The following is a 16,832-nucleotide window of genomic DNA, read 5'->3' as shown; positions in this document are numbered from 1 at the left end:
TATTGAACGATATTGCACAAATAGGTATTTAGATAAATCATCGTTAATTCTATGTTAAATTTTTGTGAATATGATTAATATTGCTAAAGCTATATGCGTATTTCCTTTTTTCTGACTTACTTTCTGTGAAGTCTTTATTTTAACGTAGGAAATATAATTATAAGCTAGTCAAATTAAAAACTCACCCACCACTAATTGCAACAGAATTCATTTTGCATGCGTCCATCTCCCAAAAGCTCACACAAAAGCATATCAAAGGACACCAAGAATCAAAGTAGTGGAACAATGCCTAATTTGCATAAATCAAAAATGGCTGCTTATGCAGGACGTGAAATTTCAAATTTGGTCAAATCTTGCTAAAACAATACCAATGTATTGCTCTTGTTATAAGGATTCAGAAAAAGTACCTACCTAAAGACTTGACATTTAGTATGGAATATTTTTTCGCAAAATTCCAAGACTAGTCTGGAGGGGTCAGCATAAACCGCACAGGCTAATATTAATTGGGGTGTGTCGGGAGATAGTGTAAACTAATTTTTTGACAGGAAATGTGCTTTCCATTAGTTAGAGAATAAACGATAGGAATTTTATTTTGCCTATCCTCTACCGTGTGATAGACGACAGGCAGGTCCAATATTTTGAGTAGTGGATGCCGGCGCAGCCTATATTCACTACGATAAAAATATTGGACCTGCCTGTCGTCTATCATAGGTAGAGGATAGGCAAAATAAAAATTCCTATCGTTTATTCTCATTCTTAGTCAGTTAAATATTATTTTAATACTGTAAACTATTTTTTAAAGCAAAAATTAAGTTACCGTCATAAAAACTCCCCTTTTTCTAAAATGAACGAAACTTGTTTACAACTTCACACCTTTTGTTACGCGTACTGCTAGCGCGTGCGAGTATTCCGCACTGCGTCTACGCATACAACGCGATACATACGCGCACCTCTATGAGCGTGTTACGCGTTATCAACACTCATGATGACGTGGGGTCGTCTACAGCCCAGACAAACAAGTACCTAGACCTATGACTTTGGTTTGCGTAGTGAAGTCAACACTGCTTAGCAACGATTTTGACAAGGACGCAACCCGGACGCAAACAAGCAGACATGTTCGCGTCTACAGAACATGTTGCATTTGACGCGGGCGATAACGGCGCAGCAATCACGCAAACGATCGCGTTTTTCGTTCCAGACATGAACGCTTATTTCTCCGCGTCCGACCACCCGACCAAAATCACCTTGGATACGTGGCTTCACCTACTGCCATTGTTAGGGATGGGCAGTTATAGGTCTAGGTGGTATGTCTATGGTCTACAGCCTGATAGACGACACCCGAAATCATGCGATTGTCCAATCAGATTATGTGTCTACTAATAGACCACTCCCACTGACTAAGAATTTACATTATCAGTCAAGATTAATAGGTAAATTTTCACGGGAATATTTTCTGGAGACGTGACCAATGCATACCAATGCATATCAATGTAAGTGTGACCTCGCTATTCAAGTCTTAGTTATTTTGAATTGGAATAGTAGTTTTGGCCGAAATTTCGATAGAAATTCGTGCATTACAAAAAGTATAGAAAAATTATGCAATCTTAATTTCTTCACAATGTCATCAAAACGTAATTTCAAAAATATTTACCTACGGAAACTCTTGTTAGGGAGTGTTCATTACGGGGGCTGGTCTAACTCAATTTTTCGCTCGAAAACTTTTGACCCCCCCTCGATGGACCGCTAAACTTTTTGACCCCCTCTTTTGACAGACAAAACTTTTGACCAACCCCCCCCCCCCCATTTTCGCATAACAAACATTATACTTAATAATGTTGTTTCCAGTGGCATAGTATCTGGGTCACATGTCATTGAGGGAGGCAAATGTTTGAAACATTCCCGGTGGGACAATTGCGCATGAAATACAAGCACAATGAAATTTTCATTTTAATACTTAATTTAGATTTGTCCCAACTCCCAAATCAGGGTGTTTATCTGATTTTACAGGGATAAATGAAATAGAGGATTTATTTGGAGGTTCATAGGCACATCAGCATATAATTTGGATCTGTGGCTATTATGATAGTACAAATGCGCGCGAAGCGCTCAAAAACTTTCGCCATATTGAAGCTTGAATGGTCAAATATTGTTAAAATTGGAACTAATTTATGCAAAAAGTAATGGTCAAATATGAGATTAATTTGGTCACGCAAATGTACACGGGTATCAGTTTTGGCCCCCAAAGACCGTGGCACCTGGGCCTGTGCCCACTCTGCCCTATGGTAAATCTACCCATGGGCCTATGTGTACAAAATAATTTTGCGATGAGAAATAGTAAACTATTTATTTGCAATATTTTCTTGATTTGATTGTATTTTGATCAGATTGGTACATAATCATGTTTGTAGCCTACTTTGAAGAGATATAAAATTCTATGATAAAAAGTGCCAGTATTTCTTAGACCATCCCAGATGTTGGTGAACATCTTTAATGTTATATTGATTAATAGATATGTGTACACTGACTATAGCCAAAATAACAATTTCTCGATCATGAGAGGATGTACCTTCTGCGTCAGCGTACTTTTCATAGAATAACACGATCGCGCGACCTGTATGACCAAACCTTGACCTTGCCTAGCAACGACCGTGTGATTGGTCAATTCTCAAAGCTGTGTTTGCGCCGTAAGCGCCGGTATTTGCGTAGTACGCTGGGAGCAAATAACTGTGCGTACCCAAGTTGGTTCTCATGATCGAGAATTGAATATTTTGGCTATAAGTGCCATCATTTTTTCAAACAAAAGCACTGAAAACCAAAACTTGCCCATGTTAAAAGTGATATAGAGGATGTCAATGCGCGCGAAGCGCGCTAAAATTTTGGGTTTTTAAAGTGGAAAACTTTTTGACCCCCCTTTCCTACCACCTAAAACTTTTTAGTCTCCCCTCTTTTAAGGTCCAAAACTTTTTGGCCCCCCCTCCCTTTTTACCAGCCCCCCCCCCCCACCAAAGTATTTCTGAACACTCCCTTATAACATTATAAACTTCCGACAAGTAACTTATTTTGCATCCAAGGAGAAATTCTTCCTATTCAAATACATTGGAAGACCACCCGCTGTGCTCGGGGTCACATTCCATAATGCTAATATATCTGCGCCCATGGGTGTCACGTGTCCAGAAAATTTTCCGGTTAATATTTTCCTATTAATCTTGACTGATTATGGCGCTCATAATGTAGTGAATTAGCCTAAAATGGCGGGTTTAAGGAGACTGAATTGCATTCTTGTTGGGGTAACATTTCTGAATTTGAGCAACATTATTCTATTGAGATTTAAGGTGATATTTACTGAACCTAAATAGCAATAAGTGTTCATCAGAACTGAAATGCACTTGTAATATACCAGTTTTGAAAGTGGGAGGAGCTTTAAAAATATGGCTTTTAAAAGTGGTAAGCACTCGGAAAACTTGAATGGCCCCTGGGGCCAAATGTTATAAATTGACTGTACACAAAGAAGCAATGTGAGTTTATTGGACAACCAGGAATCCTCGCAGTTGTTTTTGTACCGTAAGTTTATAACATTTGACCCCAGTGGGGCCATTCAAACCTATTGAGTACGTACCACTTTTAAGAGCCATATTTTAAGCCCCTCCCATGTACAAAAAATTGGTACATTACAAGTGCAATTCAACTGTGATAAATGCCAATTGCTGACGAAGTTTACGAAATGTCACCTCAAACATCTATAAACTTGATAATAACAGAACAATTTTGCATAAAGTCCGAAATTGTGTCCCCCACAAAGCTCAAATTCAGCCTCCCTAAATCCGCCATTTTAGGCAAATTCGCTACATATTGAGCATCATAATGTAAACTTATGGAAAGCACATTTTCTATCAAACAATATTATTATTTTGCACCATCTCCCGATATACCCCCAATTAATACTTAGCCCGTGCGGTTTATGCAGATCCCTTCCAGACTAGTCTTGAAATTTTGCGAAAATATATTCCATACTAAATGTCAAGTCAAGTCTGTATTAATGTGGTATTACCTATGAAACAAAGCATCAAAAACAATGCAACTTTTATCATTGTGATTTATTTTTGCCAAAGGAACAATTTGAGACCAGTTGGATTAAAAAAAATTGAGCATATTTTAATATTATAAGAGCAATACATAGTATGGTTGGTAACAAGATTTGACCAACTTTGACTATTATGCATCGTCTAGAGAACAAACAAACAAACACTGTTAGTTGGGGATCAATTGATTGAATTGAAATTGAATACAAAGAATTAAGAACTAGAGAATATTCAGTTTCCTCTTCTGTCATTGCATTGATCACCAACGCTATTCTATTTCCTACTTTAAAAACATCAACTTTCATTACCTTTAAAAATGTGGAACATGACAGGTAAAAATATGTCGTTTGCATGAAATACACTGATGTTGTTTTGGTTCTTATTTCGGTAGAAAAAGCGCTGGGCGCAAGAACAAATTTCTGGATAGGATTGGATGATCTTGACGTGGAAGGGACCCACAAATGGGTGGATGGAACAACGGTATATAATAAGCTAAACCGGCATTAAAATTTGCAAAACATTGTGGGACAATTTGTCTACTTTGACCTATCGAAAAAATATTTTTTTGTTCGTACAAAATATTGTTTAAAATGTTGAAAAAAATGCATGGTTATTTCATATTACATAATAAATGAATGAATACTAATTAAGCGATATCCCCGATAGGTCAGAGGTCACAAAATTGTAAAAATCATCGTCATCGTCGTCATCATCATTCACATCATCATTATCATCATTGTCAGATTTCTTTCTTCCCCTAGCCAATGCGCAGCATTATCAGCATTTTCCACGTTCTTCCGTTAGCCAATGCGCAGCATTGTTCACGTTCTTCCCTTAGACGATGATATAGTTTATTTTTTCCTGGATTCTTCTTTATGACCTAAACACATGATTTTCGCTTCAAAATACCTCTTTTACATTTTGAATATAATTTTGTACAGTTTATTGACGTACCATGGGCCGCGGGAAATCCTGACACTAGCAATCAAGAGGATTGTGTTACTATGGAAACAAACGGATACGTTGGAGATTATTCGTGTAGTGTTCAATGGAGATTCATATGCAAGATGCCAAAAGGTTGGAACAATATTGCTCTAATGCAATGTGTACTACTTATTTGGAATCTAGAGCAAGTTCTCGTTGTTGTTGTACGTAGTTTTGGTCCCGAGTGAGGGGGCTTCTACCGTTTGGACGTCAGTTTTGTAACAAGTCACGATTTGTGACTTTTAGAATGAGACTTCTGCACAATTTACAATACAAATTAGTAGACAAATATAATTTGAACGTTTCTGCGTAATGATAAAATTCTAGCAAAAGGATGTGAAGAAGATAGCCATCTGGTATGAACTTATCAAGTCTTTGCCATTCTAAATATGTAAACTTTTATATACTTTAGACCAACAATTTAGAAGTTATGAGGCCCGAAAGTTTCCATAATTCCAGGGTTCAAACCAACCTTAAAAAGGGGGACTAATGATACACACGCACATACATGTCCCTTCCATGCCCCCTAGCTCCCTCGTATTTTTGAAAAATGTCAATGAAGAGTACACTTAGACGTAAACTTACACTTAGACGTAAACTTGTAAATATAATTTGCAAAATATCCTGTGTAAACTAAATTTTTTAAGAGAACTATAACCAAATGCAGCCGGGATTGTTCTGATTGTAGTTGATGTGGGGATTTTTAAGTCCCATTAAAAATAAATCTCATTTTCGGATTTCGTTCAATTCACAGAGCATCATCGTTATATTGGATGTTATGTTGATAGAGCAGACCGCGCCTTTCCAACCGACTTGGCACAAACAAACCCAAAACTGACGCTGTCTAATTGCTTCAGTCATTGCCGTTCCAACGGTAAACGCTACGCGGCGGTTCAAGACGGGAATTACTGCACGTGTGGGAACGATGATGTTCAGTATGATGTATATGGGACGGCTGCATCAAATGCGGATTGTAGCACCTCGTGTATCGGCAATTCCCTGCAGACATGTGGAGGTCCATGGCGAAATGCAGTATATGATTTATGGGGTAGGTTTTTTTGGTTTGTGTGAGTGAGAATAATGTATTTCATTTAGATAGCATCTTACAGCCATGGCCGAATTTACTACAGGGCAAAATGAGCTCATTTTTGGGAGCTTTGGGGGCGCGAGCTCCCCGGGTAAAAAGAAGGGGCAGAAAGGGCTGCAAGAAGAAGTTTCAAGAAAGCCATCACTCAAACCGGTGTAGATAAGTTGGAGGGGGTGTAACAGCTCTAATTTTGTAATATCAAAAAGAAATCTTAAAAAATGGGTCAACCTGTGGCTGCAGGGGGCGAAAAAATATACATTTTCTGTAGCCCCAATCCCCCGGCGGGTAGGAGCGGCCACGATATGTTGGGTAGATAAAAAAAAAAGGCGGCAACTTAATGAAACTGTTTGAATGAGAAAATTTTAGCTTGGATGGGACCCTGAAAATGGTAAATCCGGCCGTGCTTACTGATGAGGTAGTCTAGGTTTTGCTTTTCGTCATTGGCAAATACTTTTTGCCATTAAATAACTTTGTTTAACCTTATTTTCCTTTTATTAACACGTTTAAAGGAATACGTTATGTTGGACTGCAATATGGAAGTCAGTGTTTTTGTGGAGCCGTGGGTACCAATTATTCAAAGTATGGTCTCGATGCAGAATCGTCATGTAATATGCCCTGTTCTGGGGACGCCGGGCAAATGTGCGGAGCCGGTTGGAGGAGTAATATTTTTGAACTAAGACGTAAGTAGGCTTATAATGTTTTTGGCATTTAAACGTTATCCATGTGCGCATACAATTCGCCGTAGAAGTAATGATGTAGTACAGGGTACCCCCCAATGTTTTTTTTTTTAAAGAACCCTCATTGCGCCCTCTTTTTCTCCTATTTCTGAAAAGTCGATCAAATGTATTTTGGTATGTAAAGAAGCCTTTAATTGTTAGCTTTGGTAAACCAAAACAATTATTCTACCGGCTGACAACTTTTGAAGATATGCACTTTTAAAGAAATGTACCGGATAGCAAACATAGCGGTTAGGATGGGTCATACTATGGAATGGCCTGCAAGAACACCAGACCTGACATTACTTGATTTCTTCCTTTGGGGCAAATTCCAAAGCAATGTCTATGAGCGACGGCCATAAGCTAGCCTCCAAGATCTTCACAAAAGTATCCAGCGCATAAGAATGGTACGCAACGCAATTGATGCAATGAGAACCAGGCCTGAAACCTTCATTCAACCAGGTAGAAGACAGAGCAGCACAAAAAATCGGTGAATAGTTGTTTCGTCAAAAACTTCCTTCACCCATTGGAATTTTGGGAGCTGCACAGCTAATTGGTGGATGTTACAATCTAAGTGCGGATAGGTCTGCGCCAGGTTCGGCTGCAACTGGCCTAGATGATGCGATTATTTTATTTTTTTATAGTAAACTCACTTCAGACGAACCAAAGACAAACCAAACAACCCGGGCCAAACAATCCATTTCAGGGCTACCTTTTATCCAAAATAGAGAACTGATTTATGTTGTAAATAAAAATTAAACAAGACACAACAAAGTAAGAAACATAATAAAACAAAAAGGCATAAATAACCATGAAAATATAATTAATTGCAAGTATAGCAAAAGAAGTCCCATCCCACATCCATTTTACACACAAATTAACGACACTTAACAAAATCTATATAGCCCATAAGCCCACCGCGCGGGGTACCGGTAAAGCCATTCCCTAAATAAAGTTATTTATAAAGTTATCATTGCGGACTGTATGATATTCATGCATAGTATGTGAACTACTTTTCAATCTTTGAAGTAGCCAAACCTCCTCCGTGGACAGAATGTAAAACGGGTACATTTCTTTAAAAGAGTATATCTTCAAAAGTTATGAGCCGATTGAAATATTTTTTGAGGTTATTAAAGCTAACGATTACATGTTTCTTTGTATGCCAAAATATATTTGATCAACTTTTCTAAACTAGCAGAACAAGAGGGGCAAATGAGGGTTCTGTTTGTTTGTTATTACACCCTGTATCATTAATTACCATAGCGATATGTCAATGTATTGCCCTTCACTAAGTAGGCTACGCTCACGCTCACCACATGTCATGTCTGTATTTTGTGTGCAATATATTGAATACAATACCGTTCTTTTCAAAGACACTTATCGTACAGGTGCGAGTAAAACGTGCACGTACTCTGCATAATGGGACATGTCCATAGAATTACGATTAGAATGTTAAAAGAAGTCACAATCACATTATGTCGTATATGTTAGAATAATCAAGCACGAATCACATGGTTTTATTTAAATCAAACTCATATTGACCATAAAACGAATAACAACAGCCGGCTCTCAACACGCGATTTTCAAAATTCCCGCACCGAAATTGTCTAGGGCAATGACGTCATGATTATTAATTGTGCTCAATGTCGGTAGCCCTCATTGTATTACTGGGACGTCATTGCCCCAGATAGCTTCGGCGCCCGGGAATTTTGAATATCGCGTGCTTGATAGTTATATTTCTAGCATATAAAGCATAATATTGCGATTGCCGGAAACTTCCTTTGAGGTATTTTTGCCTATTCTTTGATATTAATCAATGGTGCGATGCTACGCGGTGCCGTATCAATTTTGTAGGTAATGTGTTATCCCAGTGGCAAATTCGAGTTCGGGGAGTTATATTACCTGCTCGACCTCCGGGACTAATGTCATCGCGGTACCTAATCTGTTTATAGTGCAGCTCATAAATTATGGAAAGATTATACTTTAATATCCATAGATTTCGATGAATTTCAATTCCGTTTATTCTGTGTGGCAATAAACGTATAGTGCTGTACCTGTGGTTATAATGTGTAACACGCTAAAAACGGATAAGCTGGCTCACTATACACATACTCTGTGGTGCAAATTCGGGTTGTATGATTGCAATAAAGTAACTAGACTTTCACCCCAAAGCGGTTATACATGGAGAGTCAATACATTACGTAACTTATTGTTCCTTTGGCGTCGAATTGATTTGCCAACAGGATTAACATTTTGTTTTAAAAAAAATATTATTTATGGAAATGCCACAATATTGAGTGCTTTTAAATAATACCGTCCTTCATTCTTGTATTGAATACATAATTAGCTATTTGCAGTCCTACATGTGTACATGGAATATGTATTTGGGCGCCGGATCAATGCGAGTGTTTACCTGGCTATGAAGGCAGCACCTGTGAAATAGGTAAAGTATTAAAAAACTCCACAGATTCCCTCTATTACACCGTTCCAAGCTGTCTTCTTTCTATTAAGTTATTTTAAAACAAAACTGATGAAAATAATTAATGTTAAGGTAAACTTTGTTATTGAGAGTGAATCGCGTCAAACGTTAAACACGAAACTTTGCACAAAACTGTCAAAATTAATTCAGCACATTTATGTAATTTTTTAGTAACTAATGCTGTTATTGAGATCAAGATTCTGATGCCTGCACAAGAAAGAAAATAAAAGATCAAGAAATACTCCTTTAAAGAAAAAACTATGTGCTTTGCCAATTTCAATCTCAACATTTTCCGTTAAACCACAAGTATGTACATTTCTTTTCGATCTGGATTTAGATATTGATGAATGTTCTAGAAACACTGATAATTGCGAAGATATTTGTACTAATACACCTGGAAGCTATATCTGCTCGTGTCAAGCAAAATATCTCTTGGAGGCAGATGGAAAATCCTGTTCAAGTAAGAACAATTTTATTACCCCTTGTAAAGCTTAAAGAAGTTCATTAAAAACATTGAATTACGTAATCTGCTTAGATTTGATCCATGGAATTATGATATATTATTGCTGCTTTATTATTGCATAGTTAATAGATACCTAACAAACAACCCCTACTCTTTTCGAAACGGACTGTGATTACGTATATGGGTATGGTCCTTTTTATCGCATTCTTAATGAAGAATTGGGTGATTGGAAGTCAAAATTTAATCAATGTTAATAATTGAAGATGTTTTTCGCAGCAAGTTAACACGTTGGGAGTAACTTTTTGCCTACATGAAACGAAAGCAAGTAATTAATCCACGTGATTGTATCATTTTCCTGATATATTTATCATGCTTAAAATATTGCTAGCACGATTGGCAGCATCATTCACCCACGCAATTATATTTTAATGACGCTATTAGTGAAAAAAGCTCATACTTTTCTGATAACTGCATTTTAGACCTAGTTTTTAATAATACCCCAATGATCATATTATATGTAATTATCATATTTTTACCTTTCCATATTTGTTGTCTCTTTTACTCGGCCCTTACAAGGATGTGCCTCTTACCAAACAAGTACTGCCTATGAATATAAGTTTATAGACTCTGTGATTCTTTCCGACGTTACAAAGTTCAGATTCAAAGTCAAAACTAGTAATGGTGTTCATCTTGCTCTGACCTCAACGAAATCGACCCTGTCAAATACCTATCAAATAGGTGAGTCTTTAAATCTTCTATTGACAATGTGACCCGTTAAAATGAAACAGAACACGTCATAATTTAGATATTCGGTGATTTTCTATAATTCATTCCACGATGATTTAGATTTATTCTTGTACTTGTAATTGAGTGGCTCATTAACTCAAGCTCGCTTTGAGGCAGCTTTCCGATATTACCAGTAGCGTAAATTTTTTTTTTTGCGATTGGGGGGGGATGGGGTTGGAAAATTTTTTTGAACCCAGCACCTTTTGACGACAGAATAAGTGTAATGTACAAATTCGCGGGAAGCGCGTGAAAAATGTTGCTATTTTGAAGCCAAACTGGTGAAATATGGTACAAAAGTGGAATAAATTTGCGCGAAGCGGGCGGAAATTTGCACTTTTGGAGCTAAAATTGGGAAATATGAGGTTAATTTGGTCAGAATATTCAGGCGTCAACATGGGGGTTGATTGTATGGACCATCACCCTGGTAAAATATTGGGGGGGGGTTAGGCGTGAAATTCAGTCATTTCGTGTAAGATTTTCGATTTTGATAGGCTTAAACTCTGCCCGCGAGCCTTTTTTTGGATCAACCTTTTAGCTTTTCAAAGTAATATAGTTCGCTAATGAAGGATTTTTCCCAACTTTCTATAAACGCACATCACCGTGAGCGCTATATTATAGTTTTGTCAGAATTTCCATTTTTGATTTCACCATTTTTTACTGCCGGCTGAAAAACTTTCAAAATCAACGCGTGAAATCTAAGGCTAATACTAGCATTGTGGATCGATATCTCTGGGTTTAATCAGGCGGCGGATGACATGATCGAGCCGGCAACTCGTGAAACCGCCCGGCCGTATGGCATTTTCCATATACTCGGTTAGTTTTGTGGGGTTCATTATCGAACCCCAACGGTTTTAGCTTGTATTTATATTATTTATCAACATAGGCCTATTTGTTTGTGATATTTCAAGCGTTTTAAAATTTCAAAATAATCCCATTCAATTACACGGGGACTGCACGTCATACACCACCTGGGTTTAATATGAATACCGGCATGTGTTGCCAGAACTTCAATATAGCAAAGAAATTCGCAGGCCTAATAGCGCTCCTACTGATCATGTTTATAGCACGATGAGGATCTTTCATCACGTGAGTGATTAATTATTTGATTTCATCATCACCGTGATCATCGGACCAATGTGTTGAAATTTCCTTCTCCTCAAAACAACTTTGCCCAACAATCTTACATGCAATTGGGCAATATTTTAAACAAAACTTTCATTTACAAAACATAAATATTACGCTGTATGTTTTATGATCAAGCAAACTGTTTGGAACACACTTCCAAATAACCTTCGTAACGCCCCCAGACTTTCGTTATTTAAACGCCAGCTTAAAACCAATCTTTATAAATTGATTGTTTTTATGTTTGTTTGTAAATTTCGTGCTTTACGCGCTTTGAGTTCTTCATCAGAAGAGATTGTGCCTTATAAGAACCATTCATTATAATTGTTAACTTAAACAGGTTTTTGTTTTTAAACAAAAACCTGTTCAAGCAATTATTTAAAATTGCTTGCCTAAAAACAGAATAACTTGGATGTTAATACTTGACGTAGTGTTTCAATTGTCATGAAGGTGACTGGGTATGGTGCCTTTTGTTTGTGCTTGTTTGAAACTGCCTTTGGAAACCCACCGAAAGTCATAGGCCCTAATGAAGCAGCCAGAACAATACCAGGTTAAACATGGAAGTTTATAAAAACCTATTAAATAACCTTAAGAAAAAAACATTTGTGGCAACAATAAGCCTTGCATTGAAAGTCATGGTTAATGTGTGTTGAGTACCACCCCAACGTTTCCCTACATACACCCCCACTACCCACCTCACACACCTCTGCGCCCACCCACATAGGCCTACATGTACATGATATTACATACTCGTACATAATAATATATAGCATAGCTATACATTTAGGTATAGCGCTTACTTATGACAAATATGGTTAGGCCTAGGCCTACATGTCAAATTAAAAACAAACCCGAACACAAATCTGAATGGTGTAATGAAAATGGCAACCCGCGATGGGGGGGGGTAGGTCATACAAAATTCACCTGGAGATAGGAGGGACAGAAGATTAAAATCCCCTATAATAACAGGCTAATTTTTCTAGGTTTGGACCGTGGATTTTCCCATGGACCTCAAGCGTGCGTCTCTTAATACGGACTAACCTAAGTAAAGAAACAAACAGACAGACAAAATGGTTTTCATAATCATGGAATCCATATAAATTGAAATTGCAGGCTATCACGGCAACAAATTTTTAAAATTCACATCACTTACCAGAACACCCAATTGGGGATTTGGGCTACCAAATCGCTGGTCGGGCAATCTTTGCTTTTCAATGGAAAATTGACCTGGATGACAACAATGGAAATATCGACTATTTCTGCTGGTTGCTCACGAGATAAAAGTACTGAGTTTGACATTTTCGGAGCATGAAGGGAAAAAGGGTAAAATAAAAGCGGAAATTCTGAAAAAACTATAATATATAGACCCACACGATGTGACTTACAGAGGTGGGAAATATCTTTCTTTAGCAAAGTATATTAGTTTGAGACGCTAAAAAATGAATTCCGTAAAAAGCTCGCGGACGAACTCAAGGCCTATAAAAATCAAAAATATCACACTAAAAGACACAATTTGATGCTTAATTTTAACACCAGGATTTTTTTTTTACATGTATATCCAAGCACCAAGTTTTTAACTGACATTACTGAAGAAAAAAAATATTGCTTTATATTTGACCGAGAAAATTAATTTCATAGCAAAAAGGTGTATCTCTGAATTGTGCTGATTTTAACATGTATCGATCGACTTTTAGCGCGATAAGCAGAACAAAAGAATCGGTTGTCCAGGTTGCTGACTGTTAAACTTTTTACCATATGCACAACATCCCACTCGATAGGACCTTTTGTTTCCAATAACTCTGTCACTATAGATCACATGGATCATAATTATGTATACATAATTGTAATCTTTTAGGACCAGACAAATAGTGTGTTTTATTTGAGGGTGCTTTCTGAATTTTAGCCCCTTTATATTAAACCTCTCTGTGATCCTATGGAGTCAATTTAAATTTGGCATTGGGTATTAAACAACTTAGAATGCAACATTTAGAGCCAGCAAATAAACCAATCCAATTATCCAATTTGGTTGCCAGCTAATTCATTCAATTGTGCTGAATAATCGTGCTCTATTAAGCATTCCTATCCACCATTTTTGACAAATGTAAGTAACATTTTTTTTGCTTTTTCTTAGTAATTGGAGGATGGGGAAACTCCAAATCCCGTATTTACCCATGTGACAGGCATGTCAGTAGTTGCCCGGCAGATATAGAAGTATCAACGCCTGGTATGCTGAACTCTAATGAACATCGGGAGTTTCATGTTTCATTTAAAGATGGTTTAATTGAGGTTGGTCAAAATGGACAGACACCTTTCATGTCACATCAATATTCGACTCCACATCCAATTAATTACGTTGCCTACGCTTCCGGTAGTGAGAGCGGGAGTGTTAATCCTGGGGACTGGAGATTCTGCTCTTTTGGTAAGTTCAGAAGTTGCTGCTATTATTTTCTATTCACACGATTAAGTTTTTAATATTGATTATTCTTTGGTTCGGCTAAAGTTCGGTAGTGACGTCAATACTTTTTTCGTGGGTCCCCGCGCTGAATAGCAGTGCTTGAAAATAATTTAGAAACCATCTACAACATGGCCAGAGAATCACTCTAGGACGGACTATAATACTTGAGCTTGGTGTGTAAAAAATGAGCACATACTAATAAAAATATGGGGGTGAAGTATGTTCGTATTTTTAAAGTAATTAGACCAGTTTATTCAATAAATCGTCTTGTGTATGTTGCTTTAATAAAATGCACATTGAGTGATCCCAGCTGAAGTGTATAAAATTAAAATTGTTTATAAATTACCTAAAAGAGAATGATAAGTCATTAAAATGGTCACTTGGTATTTTTGAAATGACAAATTTGCGCAAAAAATGCGAAAAAACAGCAGTATATTGACAAAGATGAGGTCCGTTCAAATACATATAGCTAATTTCTTTACTATAGTAGAGACATTTCGGATTTATGTAACAGGTCTTACTTTGTCATGTTAGCACATCTATGACAGTCACAAAGGTGTCAGAATCTTAATGTTGATAATTTTTACGATCCACCAGATGATCAAATTACTGATTAAATATTGATATAAATATGAAATCTTGAACGAACTTAAGTGAATGAAAGCATAAATAAAATTATATAGATAATAAATAATATGAATGATTAAAAAATGAATGAATGAATGAATGAATGAATGAATGAATGAATGAATGAATGAATGAATCTTTTTTAGCTTATGTAAAATAAAATACATATCAGGTTGTGGTAAATTTGAAATGTCAAAGTGTCACATTCATAACCTGAGCGTATTAAAGTCCCTCACACATGCAGTGGTGTTTTTCTTATTTCCCTGCCACACCCAGCCCGAGCGCCACTGAATATCGAATGTTGACTTATGACCGTGGACCCCGTTAAGATTCCGGAATTCATACAATACATACTTTTCGACTGGTGGCGTCAAACAACCATGAACTATTACAATTCTGGAAATGTGACATGTTGCGCCAAAACCTGGAGCCATGTGCGTCAATCCCGGGGGCTCCATTTTTTTTTGTTCTTTTCAGCCACTTTTTAACAATTTTGGCCGGATTGGCGCTAATGCCTGGAACTGTCACATTTTGGGAAAATAGTTTCAATTGTTTCATTTCCTGGTTTTTGACGCATCTAGTTCTCAAGTTTTAAGACCCCCCCCCCCCTAGTGTCGATGTGTTTAAAATAAAATCTTCCGAATATCCACACTTCATCCATTATGATAATGATCAGTACAATTTTATTGTAAGACCAATTTTCTAGCTATTACTGGCAAAATATAAATCCGAAAATCAATGATGACAACAATGTTTTTTCCTTTTCTCCGTTTCCTCTTCTTTATCAGTCAATTTTAACACATATACCACAGACGGAATCCTCCCTGACCAGCGTCATCTTGATGTATCTTCATCTACCACGGCAGAAAGTGTTACACGATGTGCCTCGTACTGTAAAATGCATCTAGACTGTAGCGGATTCAGTTACAATCAAAACAGCGAGGAGTGTGAACTTGTTAACGGTGAAACAGCGCACGATTCGTCAAGATTGGTTTCAAACTTGAATTTTAAATACTATAAATTGAAAGTCTGGGCTTAAGCCATATTATAACATTTGCTGCGGAGGACGCCCTCAATATTTTTCAAAGTTCTGTTTTTACACGATTGCTATATACTTTAGTAAACTAAGATACCCTGCAAAAACCAAGACTTGTTTTGTCAAAAATCGATATTTTAATTTAATAAAACGCTGGAAGTGCCGTTTTATTATTACGATGGGAATATTAGTCGAACGCGTACGATGTGCATAACACAGTACGTACATGGCGTGCGGGCGCCCGGCAGTCGTGACCTATCAAAAGAACCGATACGGCTCAAGTTCGCATGTGTCGCTCGCATTAGCAACATATGCGCTGGTATTAAATAGCGATTTTTTTTTTGTATCGCCTCGTTTGTTTGAGCCCAAATTAGAAGGGGACATATCGGACAGTAGTGAAAACCAATAGTGCTTGATTGTCTTGTCAACTCAAAGAAGTGTCAAGTGTAGCAGATAGGTTGATCAAGTGATCTCCGAGAGAGGAGCTTACTTTCAATATACCGGGTGTCCCAAAAAAAAGGTTACATGTAGATTTTTGAAAATAATCTAAGTTAATGCTAACAAATTTAAATATCCTTTTCATGACACAATCTTTGTACCCTCTTCTAGTACCCCTGTGAATGTCAAGTTCACAACCTACGTACTTAGTCCGCATTCCACGCATTCCTGAGCAAGCTCTTTACAAGACATAATGCAACACGCGGTTCATTGTCCGTCACAGCTCTTGTGCATTTGGCGGGGCACTTGAGTAGGCGCAGCCATAGCATGGCAGATGCAGTATTTTATTCTGATAAACAAAGAATAAAACTTGTTCAGTTTTATTTCAAGAGTTCAGTCAGAAATGTAAAAATAAAGAGCATGCGATTTCAAGTCAACAAAATCCAAACACGATGTTGATGACAGGAGTTACAGCGTTCAGAACTGCTTTCACCAAAAACGTGTTCTTCTCTAATGACCATCTTCCTTTATTTAATACCACCAAGAGTCCAAAAAGTTCT

General features: G+C 37.3%; 1 protein-coding gene across 1 annotated transcript in view; it reads left to right on the top strand.

The window, feature by feature from the left end:
* Positions 1-15,928, top strand: part of LOC140156416 (uncharacterized) — a 36,798-nt gene extending 20,870 nt beyond the window's left edge. Inside the window, exons 11-19 of the mRNA XM_072179366.1 lie at positions 4,471-4,559; positions 5,021-5,156; positions 5,818-6,111; positions 6,660-6,830; positions 9,214-9,309; positions 9,683-9,805; positions 10,385-10,546; positions 13,848-14,135; positions 15,587-15,928. Coding sequence (XP_072035467.1) covers positions 4,471-4,559; positions 5,021-5,156; positions 5,818-6,111; positions 6,660-6,830; positions 9,214-9,309; positions 9,683-9,805; positions 10,385-10,546; positions 13,848-14,135; positions 15,587-15,837 — 1,610 coding nt within the window. The 3' untranslated portion in view covers positions 15,838-15,928. The remainder of the gene's footprint in view (positions 1-4,470; positions 4,560-5,020; positions 5,157-5,817; positions 6,112-6,659; positions 6,831-9,213; positions 9,310-9,682; positions 9,806-10,384; positions 10,547-13,847; positions 14,136-15,586) is intronic.
* The last annotated feature ends 904 nt before the right edge of the window (positions 15,929-16,832 follow it).

Source organism: Amphiura filiformis, chromosome 7 (assembly GCF_039555335.1).
Source record: "Amphiura filiformis chromosome 7, Afil_fr2py, whole genome shotgun sequence".
NCBI lineage: Eukaryota > Metazoa > Echinodermata > Ophiuroidea > Amphilepidida > Amphiuridae > Amphiura > Amphiura filiformis.
The sequence above is the reverse complement of the archived record's forward strand: the minus strand, read 5'-3'. Positions and strand labels throughout refer to the sequence as shown.